This window comes from Peromyscus maniculatus, chromosome 1, assembly GCF_049852395.1.
Source record: "Peromyscus maniculatus bairdii isolate BWxNUB_F1_BW_parent chromosome 1, HU_Pman_BW_mat_3.1, whole genome shotgun sequence".
In the NCBI taxonomy this organism is placed as follows: domain Eukaryota; kingdom Metazoa; phylum Chordata; class Mammalia; order Rodentia; family Cricetidae; genus Peromyscus; species Peromyscus maniculatus.
The window spans coordinates 189,258,101-189,285,781 of record NC_134852.1 but is presented as its reverse complement, the minus strand read 5'-3'; the positions used below and the strand labels follow the sequence as shown (position 1 = coordinate 189,285,781).

General features: G+C 43.7%; 2 protein-coding genes across 17 annotated transcripts in view; one reads left to right on the top strand and one right to left on the bottom strand.

The window, feature by feature from the left end:
- Positions 1-620, top strand: part of Cpeb3 (cytoplasmic polyadenylation element binding protein 3) — a 188,642-nt gene extending 188,022 nt beyond the window's left edge. For all 16 annotated transcript variants that reach the window (XM_042262928.2, XM_076562899.1, XM_042262950.2 and 13 more), the window contains one exon: positions 255-620. In XM_042262928.2, coding sequence (XP_042118862.2) covers positions 255-482 — 228 coding nt within the window. In that variant the 3' untranslated portion in view covers positions 483-620. The remainder of the gene's footprint in view (positions 1-254) is intronic.
- A 13,429-nt stretch (positions 621-14,049) lies between these two features.
- The window catches only part of Btaf1 (B-TFIID TATA-box binding protein associated factor 1), a 90,905-nt gene continuing 77,273 nt past the window's right edge, over positions 14,050-27,681 (bottom strand). The window contains exons 32-38 of the mRNA XM_076562834.1: positions 27,502-27,632; positions 26,032-26,157; positions 25,334-25,486; positions 24,174-24,385; positions 17,204-17,363; positions 16,701-16,871; positions 14,050-15,562 (exon numbers count right to left, since the gene is read on the bottom strand). Of these exons, the coding sequence (XP_076418949.1) occupies positions 15,419-15,562; positions 16,701-16,871; positions 17,204-17,363; positions 24,174-24,385; positions 25,334-25,486; positions 26,032-26,157; positions 27,502-27,632 (1,097 nt within the window). The 3' untranslated portion in view covers positions 14,050-15,418. The remainder of the gene's footprint in view (positions 15,563-16,700; positions 16,872-17,203; positions 17,364-24,173; positions 24,386-25,333; positions 25,487-26,031; positions 26,158-27,501; positions 27,633-27,681) is intronic.

Genomic DNA, 27,681 nt, shown 5'->3' with positions numbered 1-27,681 from the left:
TGTCTCCTGTCAGACCTGGTTCCCTGCCTTCTCAGGCTTGTAGCCTTTGTCTGAGATGGTGTTTGTCCTGCACTGGGCTCTGTCCATCCTCGGGAGTTGTGGCGCACCGCTGTGTGTGGGGTTGGACCCTTTACAGATCAGGCAGCCGGTGGAACACACAGAGGTTAAGAACTGACCCGATACCACTTGAGGTTTGCAAACGAGGCTAAGGCAGCCTTGCTGAGCCGTTTCCTGTCTCTCCTCTCCGGGTCCAGGTGGAAGTGAAACCATACGTGCTGGATGATCAGATGTGTGACGAGTGCCAGGGCACGCGCTGCGGTGGGAAGTTCGCCCCGTTCTTCTGTGCCAACGTCACCTGTCTGCAGTACTACTGTGAATACTGCTGGGCCAGCATCCACTCCCGAGCCGGCCGAGAGTTCCACAAACCGCTGGTGAAGGAGGGTGGCGACCGCCCTCGGCACGTCCCGTTCCGCTGGAGCTGAGCCCCGGGCGACCCAGCTACAAGTACTGGAGTAGATCACAAGGAGGAAGAGAGGGCACTGCCTCAGGGCTCACGGTGTTCTGGAAATCTGTGCATTCGTTCTCGATTTTTAAAGAAGAAATGGGTCTTTTTATTATTATTATTATTATCATTTACAGTCATATTACTGAACTCAGCGTCCAGTATAATGCAGAATCGCAGAGTGTGTAACGGTACCCATTTGCACTTTGACTCACAACTTGTCTGCTTGGTACCTTGATTTCTCACACCTGATCTGTCACCTCCACAGTACGTAGACTGCCATTCTCATCAGCGGCCGTCAGGTTGACGTCTGTGACTCTTTGTTTGATGTTGTGGTGTTGTCGCTCTGATTGGTTTTACTGGAGCATGCACTTATTTTCAGAGACGTAGAGAGTCGCCCCTAGGACAAGACTTACCAAAGGTCACACGTGTAAGTAGAGGCCGATGTAGCAAACACTTTACAATCAGCAGTCAGTAGTGGGGGTCACGTAGAGTAAGGATAGCCCTTCATGAAAATAAGTCTGTAGTCGCTCTGTACATGTACGGATACCTCACAAGCTGGATCTTTCATTTTCCTTCATGTTTGATTTTTGTTTTGCTGAGGATTTGGGTTAGATCTTTTAGTGTTATGTAAATTTATGCTGCAATAGCTTTTGCTGCTATTAAAATGGTATTGTGGATACCATAATACTCTATTCAGGCTAAGGTATCAATTAACAACAAAAACAAGAACCCAACACACACTTTTGTGGTTTAGGGATAGAGCCAGCTGCCGGAAGGAGAAGAGACCAGAGAGAGCCAGCAGAGGCCGCCGTTCCTGACTGCATGTTTACCTAATGCGGTTGCTGCATGCAATAAATTTTATATCCAATGTCTAGTATAAAACCTTCCCACAATGCACAAATTAAGAATCTATATAAGCTATAAAATACTCATTTTTTAAAGGATTTTTTTTTCATTCAGAGAATTGGTAACCGGTGGGAAGAAGGCATGCCTCCATGGGTGGAATGCTTGTGGACAGGAAGAGCCCGTACCAGGCCGACCGTTATCCAGACCAATAGAAACTCTAGTGTAGGATGCTCTTTCGGCAAATCTGTGGACGGTGGACGAAGTACTTGCGGTGCTCTGTTCTATATTGTGCAATTTCTTTTCTATAGTGAAGTGATTATGTCTAACTGTGATCAAATGTAACTGTTAAAAGCCTCTGTGTCAGACATTATGAACTTGACCATTCATAACTGGTATATTATTAAGTAACACATGAGCTCTGAGTTATGACCTCCTAGTGCTCACACCACTTTACATAGCTTCAGACCTTGTCCAGAAAGCCAAAGAGCTCATCTTAGCTTACAAACACTAAGACTATACACAATATCTAGAGATAATTTGTCAGATTGACACTGACGCACATCTTTAAGAAAGCCACGTAAGGGTGACGCTAAAGAAATGGCTGTACCAAGATGGCCTGGGCAGACGTGGCCTTCCGTGCGAGACACTCACTACTAGTTCCCTGGATTTACCCTGTGAAGCTTGAATAGGGTGGAGCCCTGATCATGCTACCGTGGACATTCTTTTAGCATTCACTCCTGGGCTGTGGAGAGGACTAGGAACAGCAAGCACGGTGATTGCAAGACGAAAGCTTTTTAACCCTCCGTCCTTGTCTTGAATTCTGGGGACAATCTGACCGGATGCACACTGCAGAGTAGGTTTGTCGCTGAGTCTTTTGGGCTGTGATCTCCTTGTACCGTCTGGAAGTTAGTGTGGCTTGTTTTTTTTAGTTGTAGCTTGTTCTTTTTGTCTCTCTAGTGTTCAGTTGTGAATACTGGCTCTCCAGCTACAGTTTGTTTTCAAAAAAGGAGAAACAAAATAGTTTTTTACTGAATTAAAAGATGCCTATTAGATCCCTCCCCCTTGGGGGTTTTCTCTGGGCCTTTTGGGAATCATTGCTTTTCTGCGGCCCAGGTGTGGTTTGGTTTTGTTTTGTTTTTTCCTTTTTTTTTTTCTATGTTTGTGTTTTATTTTTTTCATCTGTATGGGAAATTTTGTTACGCACTACTACTTTTTATATTCTAGAACGTTTTCAAAAGTTGGCTGATGATTTTTGTTTGTTTGTTTTTAAGGAAAAAGGCATGCTTTCTGACTGACCTGATCTTTTGCAATACCTCAATTTTGAAATATAGGAAAGAAAAATGATATTTTCTAAGTAAGTTTATTCAGAAAATATATATTAATTTAATTCTGCAAGAAAATGATTTAACAGATGGGTAACTTTATTTTTTTCATGCTTATTTGTGTTTTTTGAAAATGAAGAAGTTAGAGCTTTATAACTATAATATTAAAGATCATATCTAACCTACAGAAATCTACCTAATTATGTGAAAGATGCAGATGTTTGGAAGAAGCACCCCTCTTTCATGTACTAAAATAACCCTGAGCTCTAGAGAAGCCGGAAGACTGTGCAGCGTAAATTAACGCGGAGGCCACAGTGTCGCGGAGACCAGGTTGTAAGAGAGACTCCATTTGGTGCTGAGAGCTGTGACTAGGTGATGAAACTACTTTCCCTTCATTTGTATATTTATAATCAAGTGTTGATTGTGCGACTGACCAGGATTGTGAAAGAGTTCTTCTGTTTGTATTTTTTTAAAGAGAACTTTTTTAGTTTATTAAATTATAACATGTTCCCTTTTGTTTTTGTAAATAAATGTGCCCCTCCCCCCAAGTTCTTAATGTTATATTAAAAGAGAGGGTCCTTCAAAAAAATTATTTTTTAAAACACAGAGGTGTTCTGCCCTGCAACTTGACTGGGAAGCCCCTGGTAACACAGGTCCTGCCGTGGCCTTTCCTTGATGGGACACTTGAACTAGTGGATTTTTTGAAGGCTGTAACTAACCTCGATTCTTTGTTGTTACGTGCAATACTGTTTGTACTGTTTGTATAAAAAATAGAAAAAAAAAAAGAAAAGAAAAAAGGCATAAATCTTTATTGCAGATTTATTTTCATTGCAGACTTTAGACATTGTGACTCACGGAACTCATTTTCTACTGTCGAATACGCACCTTTTCCTCATGCTGGTATTTTTTCAATAGTAACGTAGCCTTTGTACTGAGACAAATTTTCATTGTTATTTTTAGAAAGATTTTTTGCTAAGAAAAAAATTAAACATATTTACATATTTTTCATTTTATTTCGTATTTTCTTTAAGGAGTGCTTTCTCAATCATTACTAGAGTTGTTTCTGGGAGGGACTTTCATATCTGGTCAACGTCATAATATTATTTTGTATTTTTACTTGGAATAAATTAATTTTATGATGCTAATTCTTTAAAAGTTTATTTTTTTCATTTTCAGTTATTTTTGAAGCTAAAACCTTTGTAATATTGTTACTAAAGTGTCTAGTTTTTTGAAATGCAAAGCTTTATGTATTAACTTGCTGATGTGGTTTACAGTAGTGGCAGTGATGGGAACGGTTGGTTCTGTAAAGTGACTGGGAGTGTGACGGACAATTGGGTAATAAACGACAGTGAGCAGAACGTGCGTGCGGGATCTCGACAAGCCTTTTCCTTTATCACAGTGGGTTAGTGTGAGACTAGGGATGATGTCACAGTGCAGGTCTCTCAGGATGTCACAGTGGGTTTATACAACACCAGATGCGGCAAACGCTGTCTCTGATAATGAAGTCAGCCCTCCTGAACCAGCACTGGGTATGCAGCCAAGCTCGGCCAGCAGTGCCCAGTGCTTTCCCTAAAACTCCTCTTTATGTCCAGCGTGTGTGTGTGTGTGTGTGTGTGTGTGTGTGTGTGTGTGTCCGTCCGTCCGTCCGTCCGTCTGTCTGCCACCAACTGCTGTCCATGTGTGAGCCGGTGCCTTTCCCTCCCAAATCTTACTCGCATGCACAGTGGTGACGTGAGTGAGTGAGAAGACCCCACCTTGTATGTTGCATGACTTGAATGCCTCACCTGACTTGTCCCTGGAAGGGCTGGCGGCAGGCCCCGGGGAAGCACACTCTGTCACCACTCTAGTCACCACTGTTCGTGTGTCAGCCGCGTCTCCCCACTCCCGCTGTTCTCTGTGATGGCGCCCACCCGCCCCTTGTTTGCCTCTTCTCGTGGTAACACTGGGCCACCCTGTGCATGATCTGTCTGCTTTCCGGCTGCTGCTGCTGCTGCTTCAGCTCCCCCACCCCACCCCCATCCGCACCCCCAGCCCCGCCCCAGCCCCGGGAGGGCATCCACAGTTACTGCAGAGACATCTCCCAGTTACAGAGCTGGTGTTGTGTAAACGGCACATCCGGGGACTCCTCTAGACAGATGGTGCATTTCTGCTAGTTGTCGGTGGCCTCTTCTAGTTCTGTTGAAGTGGCGAGGAGGTTAGTCAATAACTGGGAAAAGTAAGCGTGTGTCCAGAGTCGGCTCTTGGGTTCGCTCTATGTATTCAGTTTTGTAAATAATATATAGATTAGATCAAGTTGTGATGTAAAATTTTAACTCAAATTGGGTCCTATTGGTTGGAATTTTACATTAACTACAAATAAATGATTAGGAACAGAAGAAATTGGGAAAATTCTTGTTTAGTGGTATAAAGATTATGCTTAGATTTCTGCCTATATCTTGTGTTTTATAGCTTGTTAGTGAGGCATGGGCTAATGCAGTGTACTGCATTTATGCAATTAGCAAATAACTGCTAGTTTTCATTTTATCTATTATATTAGCAACAAAGTGGCATTTAACTGGGTAAAGCTCCTACCTAAATATTTGAGTATTGTGACATCTCAGCTTGCAAGGTTTGAATGAAAGGTTAGTCACAGATTAGTGAAAAAACAAGTGTCTTTTTGTTAAAACTGGCTTCTTTGTATGGATCACTCCTCTATCACTAGTTTGTATGCTGTGTCTGCTAACATGTTTTTCTTTTATAATAACCAGACTTGTCAAACTCAGCTGCCATAGTGTTCCATTCCCACCACAGAGTATTTTAGAATTGATGCTGTTGACTTAATACCCCCGGATGGGTCAAGAAGTGGGTCCTGAGTCCAGAGCTGTTGACTGGATGTGGATATAGTGGTTCACTGGGACCAGTAGAGAGCCTGGGTGCTAGTACAGGGCACGCTCCTGGACACAGTGCTGCCGGGGTATGGAGTATTAGGTATTTGTATTTTTGCTGTCAAAATGATGGACATGACTTTTAGAGTGTTCACAGCTAAGATCTCTGTATTTGTTTTTCAACTAACAACTAATTTGAACTGTACTGTATCTTTTCCTACCTGTTCTCTTGGATTGTGTTCGCTGGTAACCCTTCCTCTGCCCTGGGGCTTGGACTAATACTGCTTGTACGGATTCGCTACTGTGACTGAACGTGGAGCTCATGCAGCTATCGCTTAACCGCTTAAACTTTGTAGTTTGGACTTTTTCTGTAATAACAACTTATTAAATCTAGTTGTACGAAGCACTGACGCTTGTCATCCTTTGCTACGGAATCTCTCTCCATGTGTTTGTCTGCATCAGGGGAAAATCTGGTTGGCTCCATTAGTTTTTAAAAAACAAAACAAAAACCCCAAGTCTTCCAAACAGTTCACCTATTCCGTCAAAGTCACTTTTCCCAGACACAACACTTTCAAATGCACAAATAAATTGGAAGCAGGAAAGTATTTGTGGGCTCAGGTGAGAGACGTGGGGGTCTGGGAGTCTTTCACACTGTTGATGGCCCTCTGGACCTCAGGCAAGCTGAATCTGAGCTCTGCCGGAGCTACGCCCGCCCCCGCCCCCGCCCCCGCCCCCGCCCCCGCCCCCGCCCCCGCCCCCACGCCTTGGGTTTTAATTGCCAGCAGGTTGCCACACGGGGCCAAATTCCTTAATCAGAACTGTTGGGAAAAGGTAAGTATTGACGTCATCTTATTTTTCAAATGACACCAGAGTCTCCTAATGAATTTTGTTCAGAAAATGGGACTTGGTAAAAATTCGGATGGCTTCTGGCCTTGGCACCACACGTTCTCTGAGTGTCAACCAGAACTTGAAGGAAAAGGGTGTGGAACCCAGCACAGGGTGCTTCAGTCCCCGTGGGTCTGGGCACAGGTGGTTCCAGGATGAAGGCCTGGGGTGGAGCCCAGCTAGGGCTCTGGCCTCCCTGCTTCCCTGTTGGAGTCGGGGAGGGGGGGGGGGGGGAGGGGAGGGGGAGGACCAGGAGGGGAGGGAGGAGAGAGGAGGATCAGAAGGAGAGGGGAGGGGTCGGGAGGGGAGGGGAGAGGAAGGGAGGGGAGGGACATCACGGGAGCAGGGGAGCCGAAAGCTGAGAGTTTTGGGAGGCGGCGTCAACCATGTCTGGTTGCCACCCCCACGCGACCTCGACCTTCCTCAATGTGTGTCCCATGCTCCCCCTCCCCCCATGTCTGCCTCCGTGACGGGGCTTCACGGGCGTGGACTCCAGGGCGCCGCCCTGCAGGTAAGTGCACTGCATGCGCACCCCGCCTACAGGGACCCAGGGTCACCCCTAGGGGCCTTGGCTGCTGCCACCCGCAGCCATGGAGCCCATCACAACACCTTAAGGAACAGCCACACATTAAAGAACAAATCGAGTCCTCTTTTCAGGGTGTCCATCTGCCTTGAACCCCGAACTAAAACGGTTCTGATGTCCTGCCCTGCCACATGAAGCCGGAGGAGGTATGCGAAGGCGTCTTTGAGACAGAAACTTCTGGGCTTGGCCGAATCCCCAGCTCTGAAGCACCTGGTGGGTGGGTCGGTGGGGCCGCCCAGCACAGGCTCCGACTCTGGGGAAGGAGGGGGGCGCTAATGTACCTGCTCTCCAGAAGCTTCCATCACCAGTGAACACCCCGCTTTAAAAGAGGCGTGGTGTAGGTCTCCACACCCTCGACATGTTTCCAGGAAGACACACACTCACACTCCCCCGGTTTTTATCTGGAGTAGTTGAACTAAGTAGATTGTAGAGCATGGGAACCAGAAGGATTGCTGGGGGTTGCTTTTTGTGTGTGACTTTTTCTGTTAGTGGGTGATTGGGATCTGTGAATTCAAAGAGATCAACAGAAGACAAACGTTAACCCACCGTGGAGCTGCAGCGTGGGGCTGCTGCCTGCGGATCTGGACCGATGGGCAGGGGAGTGTCTCCAGGGGCAAACCGGTGACCTGGACGGTCCAGCGTGCTGCTTCATGTCCAGCTCACCCGAGGCACCTGGGCAGCCTCAGCCTCAGAGCTCCCCGCCTTTAGATAAAAGTAGCCCCGAAAAAGCTGCTCTTGTCAGCTGTTGAATCAATTGTCTTCAACTTAAAATAGCATTTATAGCAAGCCTGGGCGTTCATAGCGAGCCTGGGTGTTCCAGTCAGGGCTGACCTCATGATCTTCACATGCCAAGGGCATCCTCAACCACCAAGCCACATCCTTAGCGTAATGGGTAGCTTTTGTAAGAAACTGCCAAAACTGAGTGCCTCTGACTGTACACACCCACACACCCCAACCCCCAAAATGCAGTCGGGTTGTTAGGTCCTTTGCAGTGTGTCTCATATTATGTGTATTGAATTTTTACCATTCTAATTTTACCATTGAAATAGGTTTTGTTGAAAATAGGTTGAGTAGGTTGACATGTTCTACCACATAATGTAGACCATCTTGGGATACTCATTTGCCTTCTGTGTGTTTGTGTGTATTGTTTATTGTTTTTAGGACAGGGTCAGCCCTGGCTGACCTGGTACTGGCCATGTAGCCCACCCTAGCTTTGAAAATGCAACAGCCCCAGCCTCAGCCTCCAGTGTTTGGATGATAGGCAAGTGCCGCCACATTCTGAAACAGAGCACTTCCGACTGCAGCCGTGTGGTAGACAGGTCTGAAGGGGACACCCAGATGCTCTCTAGATCGGTTCTGCCTGCCTGGAGACAGCATCAGCTCCCACAGGTTGAGAGCCCAGCCCCCAAGGCTGCCTCATCTCCCTGGGGTTCACACAACCCGCAAAGGCAGCTGTCTGTGTTGGCTAATGTCAATCTGACATACCTGGGAAGAAGGATCCTCAACTGAAGTATAGCTTCCGGAAGTCTGGCCTGTGTGTCTGTGTCTTCTGGGTGGGTCTTTTGGTTTGTTTGTTTTTGTTTTTGTTTGGTTGTTAATTAAGTAGGAGGGCCTATCCCACTGTAGGCCGCCATAGCTCTACACAGGTGGGCCTGGAGCAAGCTAGGTGTGTGTGTGTGTGTGTGTGTGTGTGTGTGTGTGTGTAAAACTAGCAGAGTGTGAGCCTCGGAGAAAGCTAGTAGGGGTGTGTGTGTGTGTGTAAAACTAGCAGAGTGTGAGCCTCGGAGAAAGCTAGTAGGGGTGTGTGTGTGTGTGTGTGTGTGTGTGTGTGTGTGTGTAAAACTAGCAGAGTGTGAGCCTGGGAGAAAGCTAGTAGGGTGTGTCTACTGTAGTTTCTACCCCAAGCCCCTGCTGGCTATCCTTGATGAACTTAAAGATATGTTGTTTTGATGGATGCAAGTGAAGGGATGCACAGGGTGGTTATGGGGGAGGGGTGTGGAAGTACATTCATCACAGGTGTGATGTCTAAGAAATCTTTGTTCAACCCAGGGTCACTTTTTTTTTTTAAATTCTTTGGAGTCAGGGTCTCATGTAGCTCAGGCTGGCTCCCAACTCACTAAGCCAAGGATGACCTTGAAATTCTCATCACCCTGCTTCTACCTGCTGAGTGCTGGAATTACAGGTGTTTGTCACCATGCTGAGGATGGAAGCCAGGGCTGCCTACACGCTGGGCTCGCTCCTGCCTGGGGCACATTCCTAGCCTTCATGCTTTCTTCTAAGGTTTATTTTAGTTTAAAATATGCTCACAATTGAGCTAAATTTTGCACAGTATCACACACATGTGTGTGAATTATCTCTGTCTACATATAAGTCGTTTTTTTTTTTTGTTGTTGTTGTTGTTATTTTTTAAGCATATGGACCCAATTTTGGAGACTGCCCTTTTTCCATTAAAGAAAAACCAAGCAATAAAGCAGAGTATTTGCAGGCAGCCTCTGGCTCCCTCCCGCTGGTTTGTGTTTATACCAGCTCTCTGCTCCCGATTGCTGTAGCTCCACTCAGATCAGGACATGGGCGTGCCCCTCTCTAGTGGTCCCCTTTCCTGCTTTTGATTATTTTCACCTCTGCCTGTCTGTCCAACATTCTTTCAGGCCCCTCTCTCTCCGCAACACTCCTCCTCCAGGGTATGAAAAGCCCTTCAAGTTTCTTTTACTTTCTCAGTTTTAGAATCGGCTTTTTAAAAACTCTTACTGGGATTTTGAGTGGAATTGATTTGAATCTATACGTGTTTGGAAGCCTAACAATATTGAGTTTTCGGAACAATTTGGTGTCTAGTGCTAGAGATTAAACTCAGGGCTCCAATGTTGTGTATCTAACCCATGAATGTGGTATATCTCCATTTCTCAAGGTCATTTTGTTGTTGTTGACCTGTAATGTTCAACATATTTCTTCACATGCTTTGTATATGTGTACCTGTCTCATGGTTTCTGGTGCTGTTATATTTGGACTATTAAAAAATGATGTTCTTGGGGCTGAAGAGATGGCTCAGAGGTTAAGAGCACTGACTGCTCTTCCTGAGTTCAATTCCCAGCAACCACATGGTGGCTCACAACCATCTGTAATGAGATCTGGAGCCCTCTTCTGGTCTGCAGGCATACATGCTGTATACATAATAAATAAATAAATAAATCTTTTAAAAAAAAGATTAAAAAAATGTTCTTATTGCATTCAGAAACAAAACCTTTTGAATATTGACATCGTCTCCCATTAAACTGCTAAACTGCCCAGTCATCACACTTTTGTAGACTCTGAGGGATGTTCATAGAAAATGACTTTGTTTACAAGTATAAGATCTTCTGTTTTCTGAGAAGAATCTCACACAGCCTGGGATGGTCCCAAACTTTCTGTATAGCCAAAAGTTGTCCTTGAACTGTAATTCTTCTGCCTCTACTTCGTAAGTGCTGGGATGTGTGACCATTCCTGAAGGTTTTTAAAAAATTATTTACATGTGGGTGTTTTGTGTACATGTGTGCATGTGCACTATGCATGTAGTTGATGCTCAAGGGGACTAGAAGAGGGTGCTGGATCCCCTGGGACTAGAGTTAGAGATGGTTGTGAGCTGGCATATGGATGGTGGGACACAGATCTGCGTCCTCTGGAAGAGCAGCCAATGCTCTTAACCACTTTGTCATATCTCCAGGCCCCATTTTTGTCTTTTAGATAGCTCTACTGTGATGGCTAAAAACTCAAGTATATTGAATTGGTAAAGAAGTGGGCACGCATAATTTCAATTTCTTGCAATTTGCCAGGGATTGCATTCTGCCTCAGCATATGGTCAGTTTGGGTCAGTTTCCCATATGAGCATCCAAGGAATATATTCTGGAAGTTGTTGATCATACCCAGATTGCTATGCCAAATACGTGTTATATATTCAGATTCTGTACATGCTACTCCAGTTTTCCTTCAAGTCTGTTGCTTCTGAGATGTGAACCTGTTGCCATCTTGAATTTGTTTTTGTGGTTTCGTCCAGGTTTGATGTGAAGTGTTTATCAATCACCTGTGACTTCTCATGAACCAAATCACTATCCTAGGATTTTCACTGTTGGGAAAAGACACCATGACCACGGCAGTTCTTACAAAGAAAGCATTTAATTGGGGTGACTCACTTCGTTTCAGAGGTTCAGTCCACTATCATGACAAGGACCATGGCAGCATGCAGGCAGCCTTGGCACTGGAGCTGAGAGTGCTACGTCTTACAAACAACAGGAAGTAGACTGTGCCACTGGGCAGTATCCTGAGTATAGGAAACCTCAAAGCCTGCCCCCACGTGACATACTTTCTCCAACAAGGTAACACCCACTTCAACAAAGCCACACCTCCTAACAGTGCCACTCCCTGTAAGATTATGGGGGCCAATTACATTCAAACTACCGTGCTTACTATTGAAGTTTATTTCCCCTTTTGCAAGCAATAGTTTTTACTGGGAGGGTTTTCCTGCATTAATGAAACCATGCCAACTTTGAGTTTTCTCTCCTTCCTCATTTCTATGCTTCTCCCGTTGGTACATGGCATCAAAGGAGCTGTGAATGTGCATGTGACTGTTGCCTTCATGTGAAATCCGAGCCATACATACAACTCTTTGCACACCTACAGGCATGTTCTAGGTTCGTCTGGCTGGCTGGGCCTTCAGGTCTTTTGCAACCACTGTTAAGATCCACAAATGACTCGCTGGTCACTGGCTTTTCTCTGATCGATGGTGTTCCATCCACCATCTCTGCAGCTGATTCTGCAGCTCCTTACCTTATAGTCTAGTCTCCCGAACTGGATTTCGGTCTTGACGGTCCCTTTTGGGCTTGGCTTAGGTAAGTCAGCCTACTCCACATCTCCTTTGAGATGTCTTTGATCAGGTGTCTGAAAATTAATACGAATAAAAGTTGTCTCTCTATCATCACTCCTCCCCAAATCTTTTTGTCCTCTCCATTTGTCACTTGATGTTCGCCCCGTAGTGTAAGAACATAAAGCAGTCAGGTTTTTTTTTTTATTATTATTTGTTTTTTGTTTGTTTTTTTGTTTTTGCTGGGATTAAAGGTGTGCATCAGCACCGTTTTACGTTGAGGTACAACACACAGAACATACTGGCTTGACTGGGATAAACAGAGGAACATAGAGATGTGGCCAGAGGTGGGCAAGGGCATGGCTTGTAGAATCTTACAGGAGGTGTTTTGATGTTGTATGAACATGACAGAGGCACGGGAGGACCTGGCCAGTAGATCAGCTACAAGTCCACAAGAGGCAAGATCCTGGCGAGTCTGCAGAGCTGAAGACACTGGGTGGTTTGTAGCTAGGTGGCACTTCTCAAAAACTGCAGGGTTAGGACTTGGGCTCTTAGGCTTGGTGGCAAGTGCCTTCACCCCCCGGGCCTTCTCTTCAGCCCAGACGGAGGTCTGTATCTCTTTAGAGGTTATATATATATTTTGGTTGACAAGGAAACATTCTCAAATGATTGGTATCAAAACTCAAGTTTTTATTGTATTAAATCACACTGAATTTTCTGACATTTGATAACACGTCCCTGCAATTAATGTCACTTAATCCCACCAGTGCCAGTGTGTCCTGGGAAGCTGAGGTCTGAAGAAGGTGCAGAGCTAGATTGGTGGGCAATACTCAACATAGGCATGCAACAGAGCGTTGGTTCTTTCCTGCGAATACTATTGCATTGGTTTTGGGGGGGGGGGGTTGTTTTGTTTTTTGAGACAGGGTTTCTGTGTATAGTCCTCGCTGTCCTGGAACTCACTTTAAAGACCAAGCTGGTCTTGAACTCACAGAGATCCACCTGCCTCCCGAGTACTGGGACTATAGGCGTCCACTACCATACCCAGCTCTATTACACGGGCCATGCTCTCTCCAAGTACTAACCAGGCCTGACCCGGCTTGGTTCTGAGATCAGATACATTCAAGGGATGTGGTCCTACACTGTCACACCTTCAAATGGCTCCCCTGGAATAGTTACATTTGACCAAGCCTCTATAAAGCTGTTCAGTGGCAATGGAGACTTCTCTCCAAGTTACCATCAAGTAACCAGCTCTGCTTAAAGACTAGGACTTGCCGGGCGTGGTGGCGCACGCCTTTAATTCCAGCACTCGGGAGGCAGAGGCAGGCGGATCTCTGTGAGTTCGAGGCCAGCCTGGGCTACCAAGTGAGCTCCAGGAAAGGCGCAAAGCTACGCAGAGAAACCCTGTCTCGAAAAACCAAAAAAAAAAAAAAAAAAAAAAAAAAGACTAGGACTTGTTGAGTGTGTGTATAAATGTCAGACAATTACACCCAGAACCTTGAATTTTAAAGACTTTCCTACAAGAAACAGTTAAGTGTATGATCGACCTTAAATGTAATTATTTTTAACTATTTAAAAAGGTCAACAACAAATAGTTGTACAATGGATTCCACTGAGCTCACAACCTAGTTCAGCACCAGGGCCACACCATGTTTATTTCCCAGTCAGGACCAATACATCGTCGACCTACACAGTGGACAGCAGAGCTAACAGCACCCACTGCTCAGTTCAGTGGTCACTGTCTCAGGGACAGGATACTAAGTTCTGGGTCGTGATTTCACATCTTACAAGAAAAGGTTTTAAAAGTGATACTGTCCCCACAGAAAGGACAGAATAACTTTTCCACCCTTTGAGAAAGTTTGCCAGTATAAAAATGTTCTTTCTGATTAAACCCACAAACTTTCAATTGCCTAGATATCACTCCTAGTTGTGACTTCTCATGCTATGATAAAAAAAAATAATATATTGGTGTGGATTCTTCTGTCCCTTTACTATTTCTTCAATGATAAAACTGTTCCCTGCTTTTAGAAGATATGCAAATAGTAAATATAAAAACACTCAAGTACACTGTATATACTACATTAGATCATGTGTCTTCCTTTTGGTTTACTATATTTGAATATAAACCTTAGATATGAAAAAGTAGCTTTTCAAAAACCTATGTATCTGGGCTAGTTGTTTAATCCTCACTGTAAACAACACACAATTGCACAGACTTTACAATTTGATATTTATTCTCTTGTGGAATGCGAGGTTCAGTATTACAGCATGGTTGTCAAGGCTACTCAAGTGTGACCAACTGCATATCTAAGTGCTGTAGAATTTGAATTACTTTAAACAAAATCCTTGTTATTGTACAACTGAGGTCTGATGGTTTTAAGTTGATGCCTAGGTGTAGGACCAGACACAAACCTTAAGGATGTTTATTACCTGTACATATATATACAAATATATTCCATATGTGTGTATACACAGGCATGTATTAACTTATGTGGGAAATTTATAAAATTATATACATACACATACATGCATATCTATATACAGCTACCCACCCTCACCATTGAGCTGTTTTAACACTAGCTCATTAGCTCCGTGCTCAATTATTATTGCTGTCTGGTATAACTACATGATTTTAGTGCCAAAACCAGACACACTGGGTGTAGGATGGACATTTTGTGCATATAGATACGTGTATCCTTGTATGCTTGTGTAGAAAGAGCAGTTCCTCCCTGTGGATCAGTCATGCTCTCCTACAGTAAACAGCCTTCACCAGAGTTTGGAATTTTAAGCAGTGTAAAATCTATGTCTGAAAAACTGCATGTGTTCATAGTTACAAAATATATATATATATCATATATATATATGATTGAAACCTACTGAGTACATATGTTCTTTGAATCTGGCTATATCCTAGCCATTAGATAAATTAAACAAAAACCCACCCTCTAACAGGATGTTATTATAGCCTTAAATATACCAGTACCTGCATTTAGAGTAGTTATACTGTAAAAGTGAACAAAATGATGTTAATAAAGATTTGAAAAACACTATATGCATCTGCATTAAATATACAAAGGTTGCCACAGGGCCTGGTTCAATTCATTGTTTAACATTTTCATGTTCTAGGGATGACTAATATTAAAGTCATTCGGAAAAGTATGGCTCATTAAGGCTTTTATATAAAAGAAGCCCTATTTAATCAATTATAAAAACAAGTACTATTTTAAAGAAAACAAATGCACACAAACACCACAGCACTGGTAGATCTCATCGTGGACAAAGTGACTGTAGAGGAGGCTGTCCCCAGCAAGAGCATCTCCTGGTAGCACATGGAACTTGGCCACTTCCTCTGTCTGCAGCTATTCAGCATGTAAAATTTAAACCTTTTCACATTAACATTTAAATTTAATACAGTGCAAATATTTGAGAATAACTTGTTCCCCAGTGAAACAAGAGCCAGCACTATGCTGAATATTCTTCAGATCTATTTATACATTCAGTTCAAGTTCCCCGTAGACTTAGGAATTTGCTGAATATCAGCAGAATGTAACTGAGCTAGCAGCAGTTGCATCCAGCATGCAGCAGTTACTCGAGAGAACGCATGAAGGTCTCCAGGTTGTACTCAGAATCATACTGCTCGGCATCCCAGAGGTCACTCAGGTTGTCAAGAACTGATTTCATGCTCGCTTTTCCAGAAGTGGAGCTGTCGGCCTTTTCCGCCTTGCCATCCTAATGAAACATTGGCAGATAAAAAGAGTTGCTTATTTGAGACAGGGTCTCATTATACAGCCCTGGTTGTCTTGGAACTCACTGTAGACCAGGCTGGCCTCAAACTCACAGCGATCCCCTGCCTCTGTTACCTGAGTGCTGTAATTAAAGGTGTGCACCACCACCACCCAGCTACAATGAGGTTATTAACTTCAGAAATTTAAGAGATGAGGTAGAAATTTCATTTTATCTTAACACCATGTAATAGGTGTAGATGCTCACAAGTTAATTTGCCTAAGTTGCCAATGATTAGGATCTGGACCAGAAATCCCCACTATGAGTTCCACAGACTCCAGAGATAACAAGATCCCTTGAGAAGGAAAACAGGGAAGAAACCTTGAGACAAGACGTTGGTGACAATACAAAGACCAAGACTTCAAACATCCAGTCTGTAGGACTTTATGTGGCCCAAAGCTATCAGCTGGCTCACAAAATGGCTCAATGGCTTAATGGCTTGGCACCCAGCCTGACCGTCTGAGTTGTGTCCCCCAAGTCAGGTGGTGGAAGGCGAGCCAACTCCAACAAGGTGTTCTGACGCAAGCGTGCTGTGTGTGTGTGTGTGTGCCCCACATACACTGAAGTAAATGGACTTTAAAATAAAGCCGGGCGGCAGTGGCGCACGCCTTTAATCCCAGCACTGGGGAAGTAGAGCCAGGTAGATCTCTGAGTTCAAGGCCAGCCTAGTCTACAGAGTGAGTTCCAGGATAGCCAGGGCTACACAGAGAAACCCTGCCTCGAAAAAAAAAGAAAAAAAGTAAAAACCAAACTGCAGAGAGCTGGAAGCTGGAGAGGTGGCTCAGCAGTTTCGAGGTGTCTGCTCTTGTGGAGGGTTCAAGCACCCACACCGTACACCTCCAGCTCCAGAGGATCCAATGCCCTCTTCAGGCCTCCACAGGCCCTGTGTGCCCATGCACAAACATACAGAACTTAAACTACAATCTCTTTTTAAAAAGTGAACTGAACATACTTACTATTCTTGGTGCTTTTGCTTCCTAACTTCAGAAGACTGTACCACAGCAGTCTGGCAAACTTCAGAGTGCTTTGCCCTCACAGCTTATCACAGACAACCACCAAGACTGATTAAAGCCAAGCTCTTTACCTTATCCAGAGTAAACAAGTCAAGAAGCTGGTCAGTCCCCATGCTCTGTAGACTAGAATTCTCTTGGCTGATAACGGTATTTGCGATGTTCATCTTGAATTTCTGCAAGCCCATTATCTTCTCTTCCAGTGTCCCTCTGGTTATCAGCCGGTAGACATTAACCACACGTTTCTGAAGAAGAGACAATTCAACTGTAATGAAAACTGATTCAACTCAGGTTGGCCAAGCCAGCCCTTTCTACTATCTTAATTGGGGTTTTGTCTGGTCCCATGGCCTAAAAATGTTTTCAGGAACTGCAGGTTATCAGGATGGACAGTGACTACCCAGGCTTTCTTAGCCAAGCTCAGAAAGTGGTAGTGGAAACAATACCACAGAATATGTAAATGACAAGTCCAGAGTCACAGCACTTCTTAACATCAAAGCAAGAATGAATTTGAATCTAGTCTTCTTAGTTCTTATGGAGTATTTGCCTAGCTTTTAGTGGAGTTTTTGATGACTTTTACCTGCCCGATACGATGGGCCCGGTCCATGGCCTGTAGATCTCGCATAGGGTTCCAGTCATGCTCCACAAACACCACAGTGTCAGCACCAGTCAGGTTAAGCCCTAGGCCACCAACATGAGTTGTAAGTAAAAGAACATCAATGGATGGGTCATTGTTAAACCTACAAACATAAGTAATAAAAAATATTGTTAGTCCATTTCTTACTCAGGATCCTTTACTAGAATAAAACTGTTCTAGAAACCTACTGTCTTAGTTAAGGTTTCTATTGCTGTGATAAAACACCATGTTCAAAAGCAACTTGGAGAGAAAAGGGTTTTATTCCAGGTTCTTTTTTTTTGAGACAGGGTTTCTCTGTGTAGCTTTGCGCCTTTCCTGGAACTCACTTGGTAGCCCAGGCTGGCCTCGAACTCACAGAGATCCGCCTGGCTCTGCCTCCCGAGTGCTGGAATTAAAGGCGTGCGCCACCACCACCCGGCTTATTCCAGGTTGTAATTAACGATCAGATCACAGTTCATCATCCAAGGAAGTCAGAGCAGCAGCTAGAACAGGCCATGCAAGAGTGCTGCTTACTACTACTGACGGGGCTTGCTCAGTCCTCTTGGCTTCTTATTTAAAGGTTGGTTTGTTTAATGTGCACTGGTGTTTTGCCTGTATATATTCTGTGTGAGGGTGTCGGATTCCCTGGAACTGGAGTTACAGACAGTTGAGAGCTGCCACGTGGGTGCTGGGAATTGAACTCAGGTCCTCTGGAAGAGCAGCCAGTGCTCTTAACCACTGAGCCATCTCTCCAGCTCCAGTCCTGTTTTCTTATAGCAACCAGGACCACCAGTCCAGGAGTGGCATGGCCCACAGCAAGCTGGTCACTCCCATATCAATTAAGAAAATGAACCACAAGCTAGCCCAGGGCTACTCTGGTGAGGGCATTCTCTAAGTTGAGGTATCTTCTTCCAAGTGACTCTAGCTTGTGTCTCAAGTTGATATAAGACTAGCCAGCACAGCCATGGTATGGACAATAGCCTTTGAATATACTATAATGGTTAAACTCACTGTCAACTTGATGAGATTTGGAATCATCATAGAAGTGAGTCACTAGCTTTATCTGTAAGGGAGTTTCTAGATTAGGTAAATACAGGTGGGAATACCTGCCCAAAATATGGGTGGTACATCCCGTGGGGAGGTTTTCTGGACTAAGTGAAAAGGGAAAATCAATCAGATGATCCTGCATTCATCGCTTTCTGCTTCCTGACTGCAGCTGCAATGTGATCAACTACCTCAAGCTCCTGTCCCGACTCCTCCAACATCAACTGTACTCTTGAACTATTACATATTTTTAATATAACATACTGTATACACATATATGCATGCATGCAAATCTGTAGTAGAAAGAATTCATTCTAAAGCTCATCAGAAATTTCATAAACAAAATTAAGGCCAAAAGGCATTTTATATCAGATACAGAGTAAGTCATTAAAATGCAGATGTTTTAATTAAAAAACCCAACTATGAACTTTTAAAGTATAGAGACAGATGAGTGGGAGGAGGTTACATCTTCCAGGGAAGGTAGAGGCAAACATTCAGGATAGCTGTATTCTCAGAAGATACTCATAGGGACATCTAGTAGTCTCTAGGAAAAAGGACAATTATTACTAACATTAAAAGTAGCAGCCATACTCCCAGGTAAGATGGCAGGTTGAAGCTCCTTCAGTGTGACCCACTGTGGAAAAAAGGATAATGATAAGAGCCCTCTCCTACAAGACACAGTCACTGAAAACTGAGGGAGTAAGCCAGGTGAGTGCTCGGCCGAGGAGCATGCTGGAGCAGCCTCAGCCCATGCCTGTGCTGAGGTGAGCAGGACCTTCCTGTGCACTGCTCCCTCCTCCCTCCGATTCCACAAGAACTGCAAGAACAGCCAGCAGGAAGCTGACGCAGAGCCTGAGCCTCGCCCTGAGCAGGCAGCTAGCAGGAAATGAGGACACTGTCCCAATCACCTGATGAGACAAGAACTGGCCAAATCTGAAACTGGGTAGACTGTAGAAGCAGATGCTGACGAGGCAGCCAGGACCCTTGCCAAAGGATAAATAAATAGCACAGTCCCGGGCACTTTCTGTACCTTGGACTTAGCTCCAGTACATATGGAACATGATGGAGAAATTTCCAGAAACCCCACACTCCATGCTGAGGGCTGGGAAAAGACCAAGGAAGGGCTGACAGCAACTGGCCATTAAGCACAACACAACTCCAGAAGCACTTGCTCTGGCTTCTCAGATCCTTGTACACACAGTTCTGGCTTAACTGGAGCCATAGGCTGCACTTCCCATCATAGTCCGCTGCATGGAACAGGGAGGAGAGGAATTCAAAAGCCCGTCTCCCAGGAAGAAGGCAGGCTGATGACAGTCTCCCACCCCGACTCCTCATCTGGCTCTCCCTCCTTCCCTCCAGGTTCTCATGGAGCCGACGCTGCTCTCAGACATTCCCTTCAACTCCTGACTCACTTCCCAAGGGCAGGAATTTTAGGCATGCCTGATTTGATTTTGCTACATATTTTAAAATCTAGTTTATTTGGCCTTTCTTTAAAACAAACAAAACCTTACTCTTGCATAAATATCTCTAAATGCTCTTGCTTTTGCTTTTGTATTGCTCAATTAGGTTTTCTGTTTGTACTGTATATTTCTTCAGACATTCTATTATGCATCCTATTTTCCTTACAGCCTACTCCCTTACATTCCTTCCATATACCCCCCTTGTTCCCTCTAAACTGTCTTTTTTACATGTATGAGTGTTTGCCCTGCATGCATGCCTGGTACACCAGGAAGCTAGAAGATGGTACTGGATTTCGCCTGGAACTGGAGTTGTGAGTCACCATGTGGGTGCTGGGAAAAGCAGCTGGGTCCTCTAAAAGAACAGCCAGTGCTCTTGTCCACTGGACCACTCCCTCCTCTTCCTTTGACTTCTTTACTAATCCCTATGCCCTGTGGATCCTAATATTCCAAAACCCCTTCCATCTACCTTGCCCGGGTTTTCCCCTCTCGGTCAGTACCAGCCCTTGTGACTGGTTGGCCTATTCCCTTCCTACTGTTAGAACTGAGTATCACTGTACTGCTGTTGCTTGCTCTGCCAACAGCTATCGACTTATAAATGAGTAGCTGGTAGTCATGGGTGCTTCTGCAGCTACTTCTCTGAAGAGCGGTGGGTGCTGGGATCACGCCCAACTCCTAAGCATGTAGATGGAGTTTCCAGTTCACTGGAGTGAAAGAATACACTGGGAGAGGGGGACAAGAGGGAAGGGGGAAAAAGAAAAGGGGGGGGGGGGAGAGAATCCAACCAATGAAAAAACCCTAGACATGCAAGTCCCAACAAAAGAAAATCAAGAATCATGAGAAAACTCAAAGCAGTATGAACCCTGTGAAAAGCAGCAATTCCACGAAAGTGGGTACCAAGGAGAATGAGTCAAATGAAATCCAAAGGACCTAAGGGGGGGAAACGATAATAATGTTTAATGAAATTAAAAAGGACACAAATGAACTTCTAAATATATTTAAAAAGGAAACAGTTGAAATGAGGAAGCCAATATAGGATATGAAGAGGAATTCAAAAAGAAACAGAAATACTGAAAAAGTGGGTTCCAAGGATTGAAAGGAGGTCACCAGGTTTGAGGAGCAAGTGCTTTTACCAGCTCAGCCATCTCATCAGCCCCAAACTGAAAATTCAGAAATGAAAAGCTAAGTCCGATGAAAACCTCAATTCTTTAATCCTCATCCTCCTAGGATGGAGGAAGGTGGAGTCAGTCAGACTGTAAAGGATGGGAGAGAAGAAAAAGGAAAACAAATCCAGACCCTGAGAAAGACCATCAGGGTGTGAAAAACATGAGGTCTGTGAACAGCATGAAAACCCGATGTACTACACCAAGAGTTAATACTCTCAGTCAAACCATGGTGGAAAGCCCCCCAAATCTAGGGAAAGAAATGAACACCCAGATTCAGGAGGCATTTAGAATGGCAAACAGGGAGTAAGAAGGAAAGCATACAAACTGCAAGGAAGAAGCCCATGGTGCATAAAGGCACACCTCATTTCATCGGAAGTGCTACTGCATGAAGACATAGACCAGCCTCAACACAGCAGTGGTGAGTGACTTTAGTAACAGCTATCACAGACAGACAGGCTAGCCAGAAGGAAAAACAGACACACTATTGAACAAGAAATAAGAGGGGCTGAAGAGATGGCTCAGAGGTTAAGAGCACTGGCTGTTCTTCCAGAGGACCTGAGTTCAATTCCCAGCACCCACATGGTGGCTCACAACCATCTGTAATGAGATCTGGTGCCCTCTTCTGGCATGTAGGCAAACACTGTATACATAATAAATAAATCTTTAAAAAAAAAAAAAAAGAAGAAGAAGAAAGAAAGAAGAGAGAAAATTTTAAATGTCTGGAGTCAAATGAAAATGAGAACACACCAAAACCTCTGAAACCCAATGAAAGCAGTTCTAAGAGGGAAGTTTGGAGCTACAAGTGTATGGAGTGAAAATCCAGAGCAGATGGCAGAGGACAGACTCCAGAAGTTGTCCTCTGACCTCCGGAGTGCAACACACACACACACACACACACACACACACACACACACACATATGCGTGGGGGGGGGGGCGCTCTATAAAGATTCCATCAGAAAACTCAAATCAAGCAAACTTTCAGCAAGCAGCTTTCCTACACACCAATAACAAACAGGCTGAGAAAGAAATAGAAAAAGTTTTGGAAGAAACCTAACCTAGGAAATGAAAGATCTCTACAAAGAAAAAGAGGTATCTGTTTGTTAATTGAGACAGTGTTTCTCTGTGTAGCTCTGGCTGTCCTAGAACTTGATATGTAGACCAGGCTGGCCTGGAACTCAGAGATGTATTTGCTTCTTCCTCCCAGTTACTGAGATTAAAGATTTGTGCCACCATGGCCAGCTAACAATGAAAAAATTTAAAAACTGAAAAAAAGAAATTGACAAGGACACTTGAAGACAAAAGAACCTCAATGCCCAGTTTAGAATAGTGTGGAAAAGACTCAAGGAAGACCCAATCTGACCTTCAACAACTCCACTGAAGAGCACATAGGAGGCAGCACTAGGACTCAGTGGGTTAAAAATGAACAGAGAAGGAAACGAAATGGGGCGATAATGGAATGGGAGAGTAGATCAGGGAGGAAGTGGTAAGATTAAAAATATAATATATGACGTTCTCAAAGAATTTATGAAATATTTCAACAAGCTAGGCATGGTGGCATTTATCTTTAATCCTAGCAGAGGCAGGTGGATCTCTGAGTTTAATGCCAGCCTGGTCTACAGAGTGAGTTCCAGGAGAGCCAGAGCTACATAGTGAACCCTGCCTCAACCCACAAAATAAAATGATTTCAACAACTCTTCACAAAAAATAGAAAAAAAAGAAAATCCTATTCATATTAAGCACAGAAGACAGTCAATAAACCAATACCATCTTGAGCCAAAAAAAGAACAATTAAAGGTCTCATCATAGCTGATTTCAATTACATCTCCACAGGAAAAGCATATTGAAGGGAACAGCCACCAAAAATTAACACAATAAAACAAAGGATCCAGATATAAATCCATGTAGCTACAGCAACCTGAATGTCAACAAAATGCCAAAAACACACACTGGAGTAAAGACAGCCCTTTTTCAACTGACGGAGCTGTGAAAACTGGACCTCCACATCTAGATCCTTGTCACCCTGCACAAAAATCAATTCTAAGTGACCAGAGACTATAACATAAGAACTGAAAATTTCTAACTGTAAGAAGCAAAAATAGGGAAACTACTTAGGATATAGTCACAGTTTGGGATTTCCTAAAAAGGTTTCCAGTCACTCAGGAAATAAAGCCAAGAACTGACTAACAGGATCACATGTCATTAAAAATCTGTACATCAAATTAAACAACGAAGAGACAGCTTACAGAATGGGGGAAAGTCTTCGCTAACTTTACAGAGGATTAATATACACAATGTACAATGAACACAAACTAAATACCAAGAAATCAAACAACTCAACCAATAAATGAGCTAATGAAATGAACAAACAATTCTCTTCTCTCTCTCTCTCTTTTTTTTCTCAGAGACAGGGTTTCTCTGTGTAGCTTTGGAGCCTTTCCTGGAACTCACTCTGTAGCCTGGAACTCACAGGGATCTGCCTGCCTCAGCCTCCTGAGTGCTGGGATTAAAGGCGTGTGCCGCCACCGCCCGGCCAGACAATTCTTAAAGATGTAATAGAATGGGTTATATGGAACAGAACAAACCAGACAGACACTGAACATCACAAGCTGTCATGAAATCAACAGTCAAAGACAGAAGGCTGGGGCATAAGCTCAGTGGGTGAGGCGCTCCTACAAGAGCTCAGACCCCAGAACAACATAAACACCACATGGACATGCAGCCTGCCTTGTATGCCAGCCTGGGAAGGTGGAGATGGGAATCCTGGAGTGACCGAGCTACCAAGATTAGCCTTACTGATGAGCTCTGGGTTTAAGAAGACCCTGCATAAAAGAGTAAGACAGAAGAGCATTTGAGGTCTGGGACTGAACCTGGGAATCTGCTTTGTCGGAATGCTGACTCCAATGATGTTATTTCAGGCAGTTTGCAGAACACACATTTCTTGTTTTTAGCAGAGAAACAGTAGCTAGGACAGGGATCTCAGCTAAGCTATCTATTTGCTTGCTTCCACCTTAAACCCTAGAAACAGTGAGGAAAAAAGTAGTTATCTAAGATTTCCATATGCTCTTCAAGGTACTTTCCTAGGAGAATTGCTTGCTACATCACAGAATTTCTGCAGTTCTGTATCAAAAGGAGATTTATTTGGACTGGATTACCCAGTAACACACCTGCAGGTATCTGTGAATGAAAACATTTCTTGGAGCAAACGCCTACATAAGTAATAACAACTATACTAACCTTGGCTCCTATTGACAGTTGGGGCTACTTACCTGGAAACGATGGAATGCCTCTGTCCAGGAGGTATGCTGCCATCTAGCCTCAGGTAGGTGACAGAGGGCAGGTGAGGCTTTAGCAGGTCATGTTCCACTATATCAAGCATGCTTTTAAGCTGGCAGAAGATCAGTATTCTGTGCTGGGCCACCACAGACTCTGTGCCACTGTCCGAAGTGCTGCCATTTCCCAAACCACAGTCCAATAGCAACTGGGAAGACAGTATTACACAGCTATTCAGTGGAAGGAGACAACAGATACTGCTTCCACAAACACTTCCTACTGCAAGTATTCTATGAAATAAAAAGGTTCAATTTACCTGTAACCTATTTGCCTATTAGTAGTTGGGGCTAAAACTAACCACTCAGCTGTTTTCCCCTTCCTTAGTCTCTGATATTCACTAGACCTTTAGAAAATGTTAATTCAAGGCAGTGACAAAAATGTCCCAAACAAAAGCTATAAAGCAACTTCAAGTGGCATGTGGTGACTTTAATCTCAGTATCAGAGAGGCAGCAGGCAGATAGATCTGTGAGTCTGAGGCCAGCCTGGTACATAGGAAATTCCAGGCCAGCCAGGACTACATAATGAAACCCTGTTTGTTTGTTTTTTAAAAAAAGCCAGTTAATACGCACACTGTATGATTCCATTTCCGGGAAATAGTGAGCGAGATAAATCATGGAAACCAGGTTCAGGATTGCAAAGGAAAGGTGGTGAGCGGCTGCTTGGTAGGCAGTGGTTCTGGGTTATAGAGTACTTGGGGACTAGATGGTAGTGACTGCTGTACAACACTGTGAATATAATGTCAGAATTGCACAGTTCAAATGGCATGTGATTGTTTTTTAAAGCTGTATAGAAAAATTAGCTGTTTGAATTTTACCATACTTTATTTAACTACATGAGAAAAAAAATGGCCAGTTGGTGGTGGCACATGCCTTTAATTCCAACACTTAGAGGCAGAGACAGGCAAATTTCTGTGAGAGTTCAAGGCCAGTCTGAACTACAGAGTGAGTTCCAGGACAGCCAAAGCTACACAGAGAAACCCTGTCTCGAACACCACTACATCCCCCCCCCCCAAAAAAAAATTTAGTAAATCAAATTTAAAAATATAGTAAATATATCAATAATCTTTGGGAACATTATTTATCATTACAAGACATACCTGTTTCAAAGCTGAGAGTTTAGGGGCATGTTGAATATCATGAAGGGAAGAATTCTGAACTGCCAGTTTTTCAGTAGTACTCTTGAATTCTGGATGCTGAGGGGTTAAGACCAATGCTGGATGGTTGCACAGTTTACGTAAATATTGTAATGCCTTTAAAGAGGAGGAAAACAACTTACGTAACTCCACTTTTTCATACCACAAGTGTTTGTATTTTTGCATCCTTTCTTCACTATTCCATTTGTCTAGAAAATGCCTACTCAAGTTTTCCAGAACCAGTTTAGAGCTGGGCAAGATGGTTCAGCCCACAAACCATTTGCCACACCACAAGCATGAGGACCACATTTCAGATCCCCAGAAACTACATTTTAAATGAATGAATGAATGAATGAATGAATGAATGAATGAATAAATAAGACCAGTGGGGATGGTGAACTGTCTGTAATTCAGTGCGTAGAAGAAGAAAGATACAGGATTTCTTGCCTGATAAGCCTAAATGAATAGCAAGCTTTAAGGCTCAGAAAGCGATTCTCAGAAAGTGGGGAACAATCTATAAAGATACCTAGCAGGGTATCTTTCATCCCAACATTCTGGAGGCAGAGGCAGGTGGATCTCTTGAGTTTGAGGCCAGCCTGATCTACAGAGTGCCACCACCACCCAGCATTCTTTAATTTTTAAAAATAGTTTATAACCTCTACCTGGAATACATGACCTGTAGCTTTAAGCTTTGGTTTTTCAGTTTCTTCTGAAAGGGCAGCTGAAGACACGGTCTCATCAACATCACACTTGGCACGAGACTTTGCAAAATCTTCATAAAGCTGAACCTGTGAAATTACCCCAGGGAAACAGCATACATTTTAAAAACATATTCAGATATATATATCTATTAAAGCCAAGATTAGTAAATTAACCCAGCCTTCATAAATGAGAGCAAAGGAGGACACCTGTACCTCATTGTTAGTATTAGAGATCAACTACTTCCATCTGTGTCTAGGTTCCTTTAACATTAAATTAGCTTCAAAGTCTCTCTCTCTCTCTCTCTCTCTCTCTCTCTCTCTCTCTCTCTCTCTCTCTCTCTCTCTCTCACACACACACACGCACGCACGCACACATGCACGCACGCACGCACTCTAAACTTTTTCACCATTTAGGAAAATATATTACCAATAAAAGGGAATCAGAGTCTTTACAAGTAAATGAGAAGTCTCTTTTTAAACATGAGGCTGTAAGTACATTGTAAGAGCAGATTTTAGAAGATTGTCACTGCTAGTTCAAAGCATTGCTGTGTATTCGCTACCATAATGCAAAAGAAAATAAAATCTATCCAAGAGTGAAAGAGCAAACCTCACAGAAAACAAACCCATAAATGCTCAACAAAGCCAAATAAATGTCACTCACAACTCTCTTCTTCCAGATTTTGTTTTTGCTTTTGAGACAGGGTTTCACTGTGTAGTCCAGGCTGTCCTGGAACCCAGAGAGCTCCGCCTGCCTCTGCCTCCCGAGTGCTGGAACTAAAGGAGTGCACCCCCAACAATTTCTATCATGTGCCACTCTGGTAAAATCCTATGCCACCATCCCATTCTCTCCTGTCAGGGCTGTAAATCACCTTTTTGTAAGCACATCCATGTTACATAAGGCACCTGCCCATCAGTCATGTAGTCCCAATTCTAATACAGATCAACTGTCACAATTTTCTAGCATACCTGTGCTCAAGTGAGCCTTACTCACTTAATAGAAGCACCAAAGTACAAGAGCAGGGAGGCTACAAGTTTGGCTCTGCCGAAGAGAAGCCATAAATTCTTTAAGTGAATTATCTTAATGAGAAAGTGGTGGTGGGTTTACAGGGTGATTTGGGGCCAGATGCCAGAGGATCATTTCCTTGTATTTGGGAGAAGAGTGTTGGTCTCTATTTTAATCTACAGAATTCAGATCACTATCCTTAGAGAAAATAAGATATTCCTTTGGAATGGAGCCCTCTAGTCTCTTCCACCAGAGTGAGATGCAGTTCATGTTTACACTCTACTATTAACAGCAAGATTTAAGGAATCTGGCTAAAGTCACCTAATAAATCTGGAAGAGTTTAATTTTCTATAGGCATCTGATAAAACTAAAGGCTGTTGTTCTACTCATGCTGTCCTCTCAACCATGACAATGAGCACATTCCTAACCTGGAGAGGGCTAAGAGTACAGTAATAGTCTTGAATAATTTTAGGTGGAAGATCCTGCAAGACATCTTCTTTCATTCTTCTCAAGAGGAACGGCAGGACTTGGCGGTGCAGTGCATCCATTGCGAGAACACCTGTCAACAGTGAGAACATAGCTTTAAATGTCTGGAGTAAATCACACAA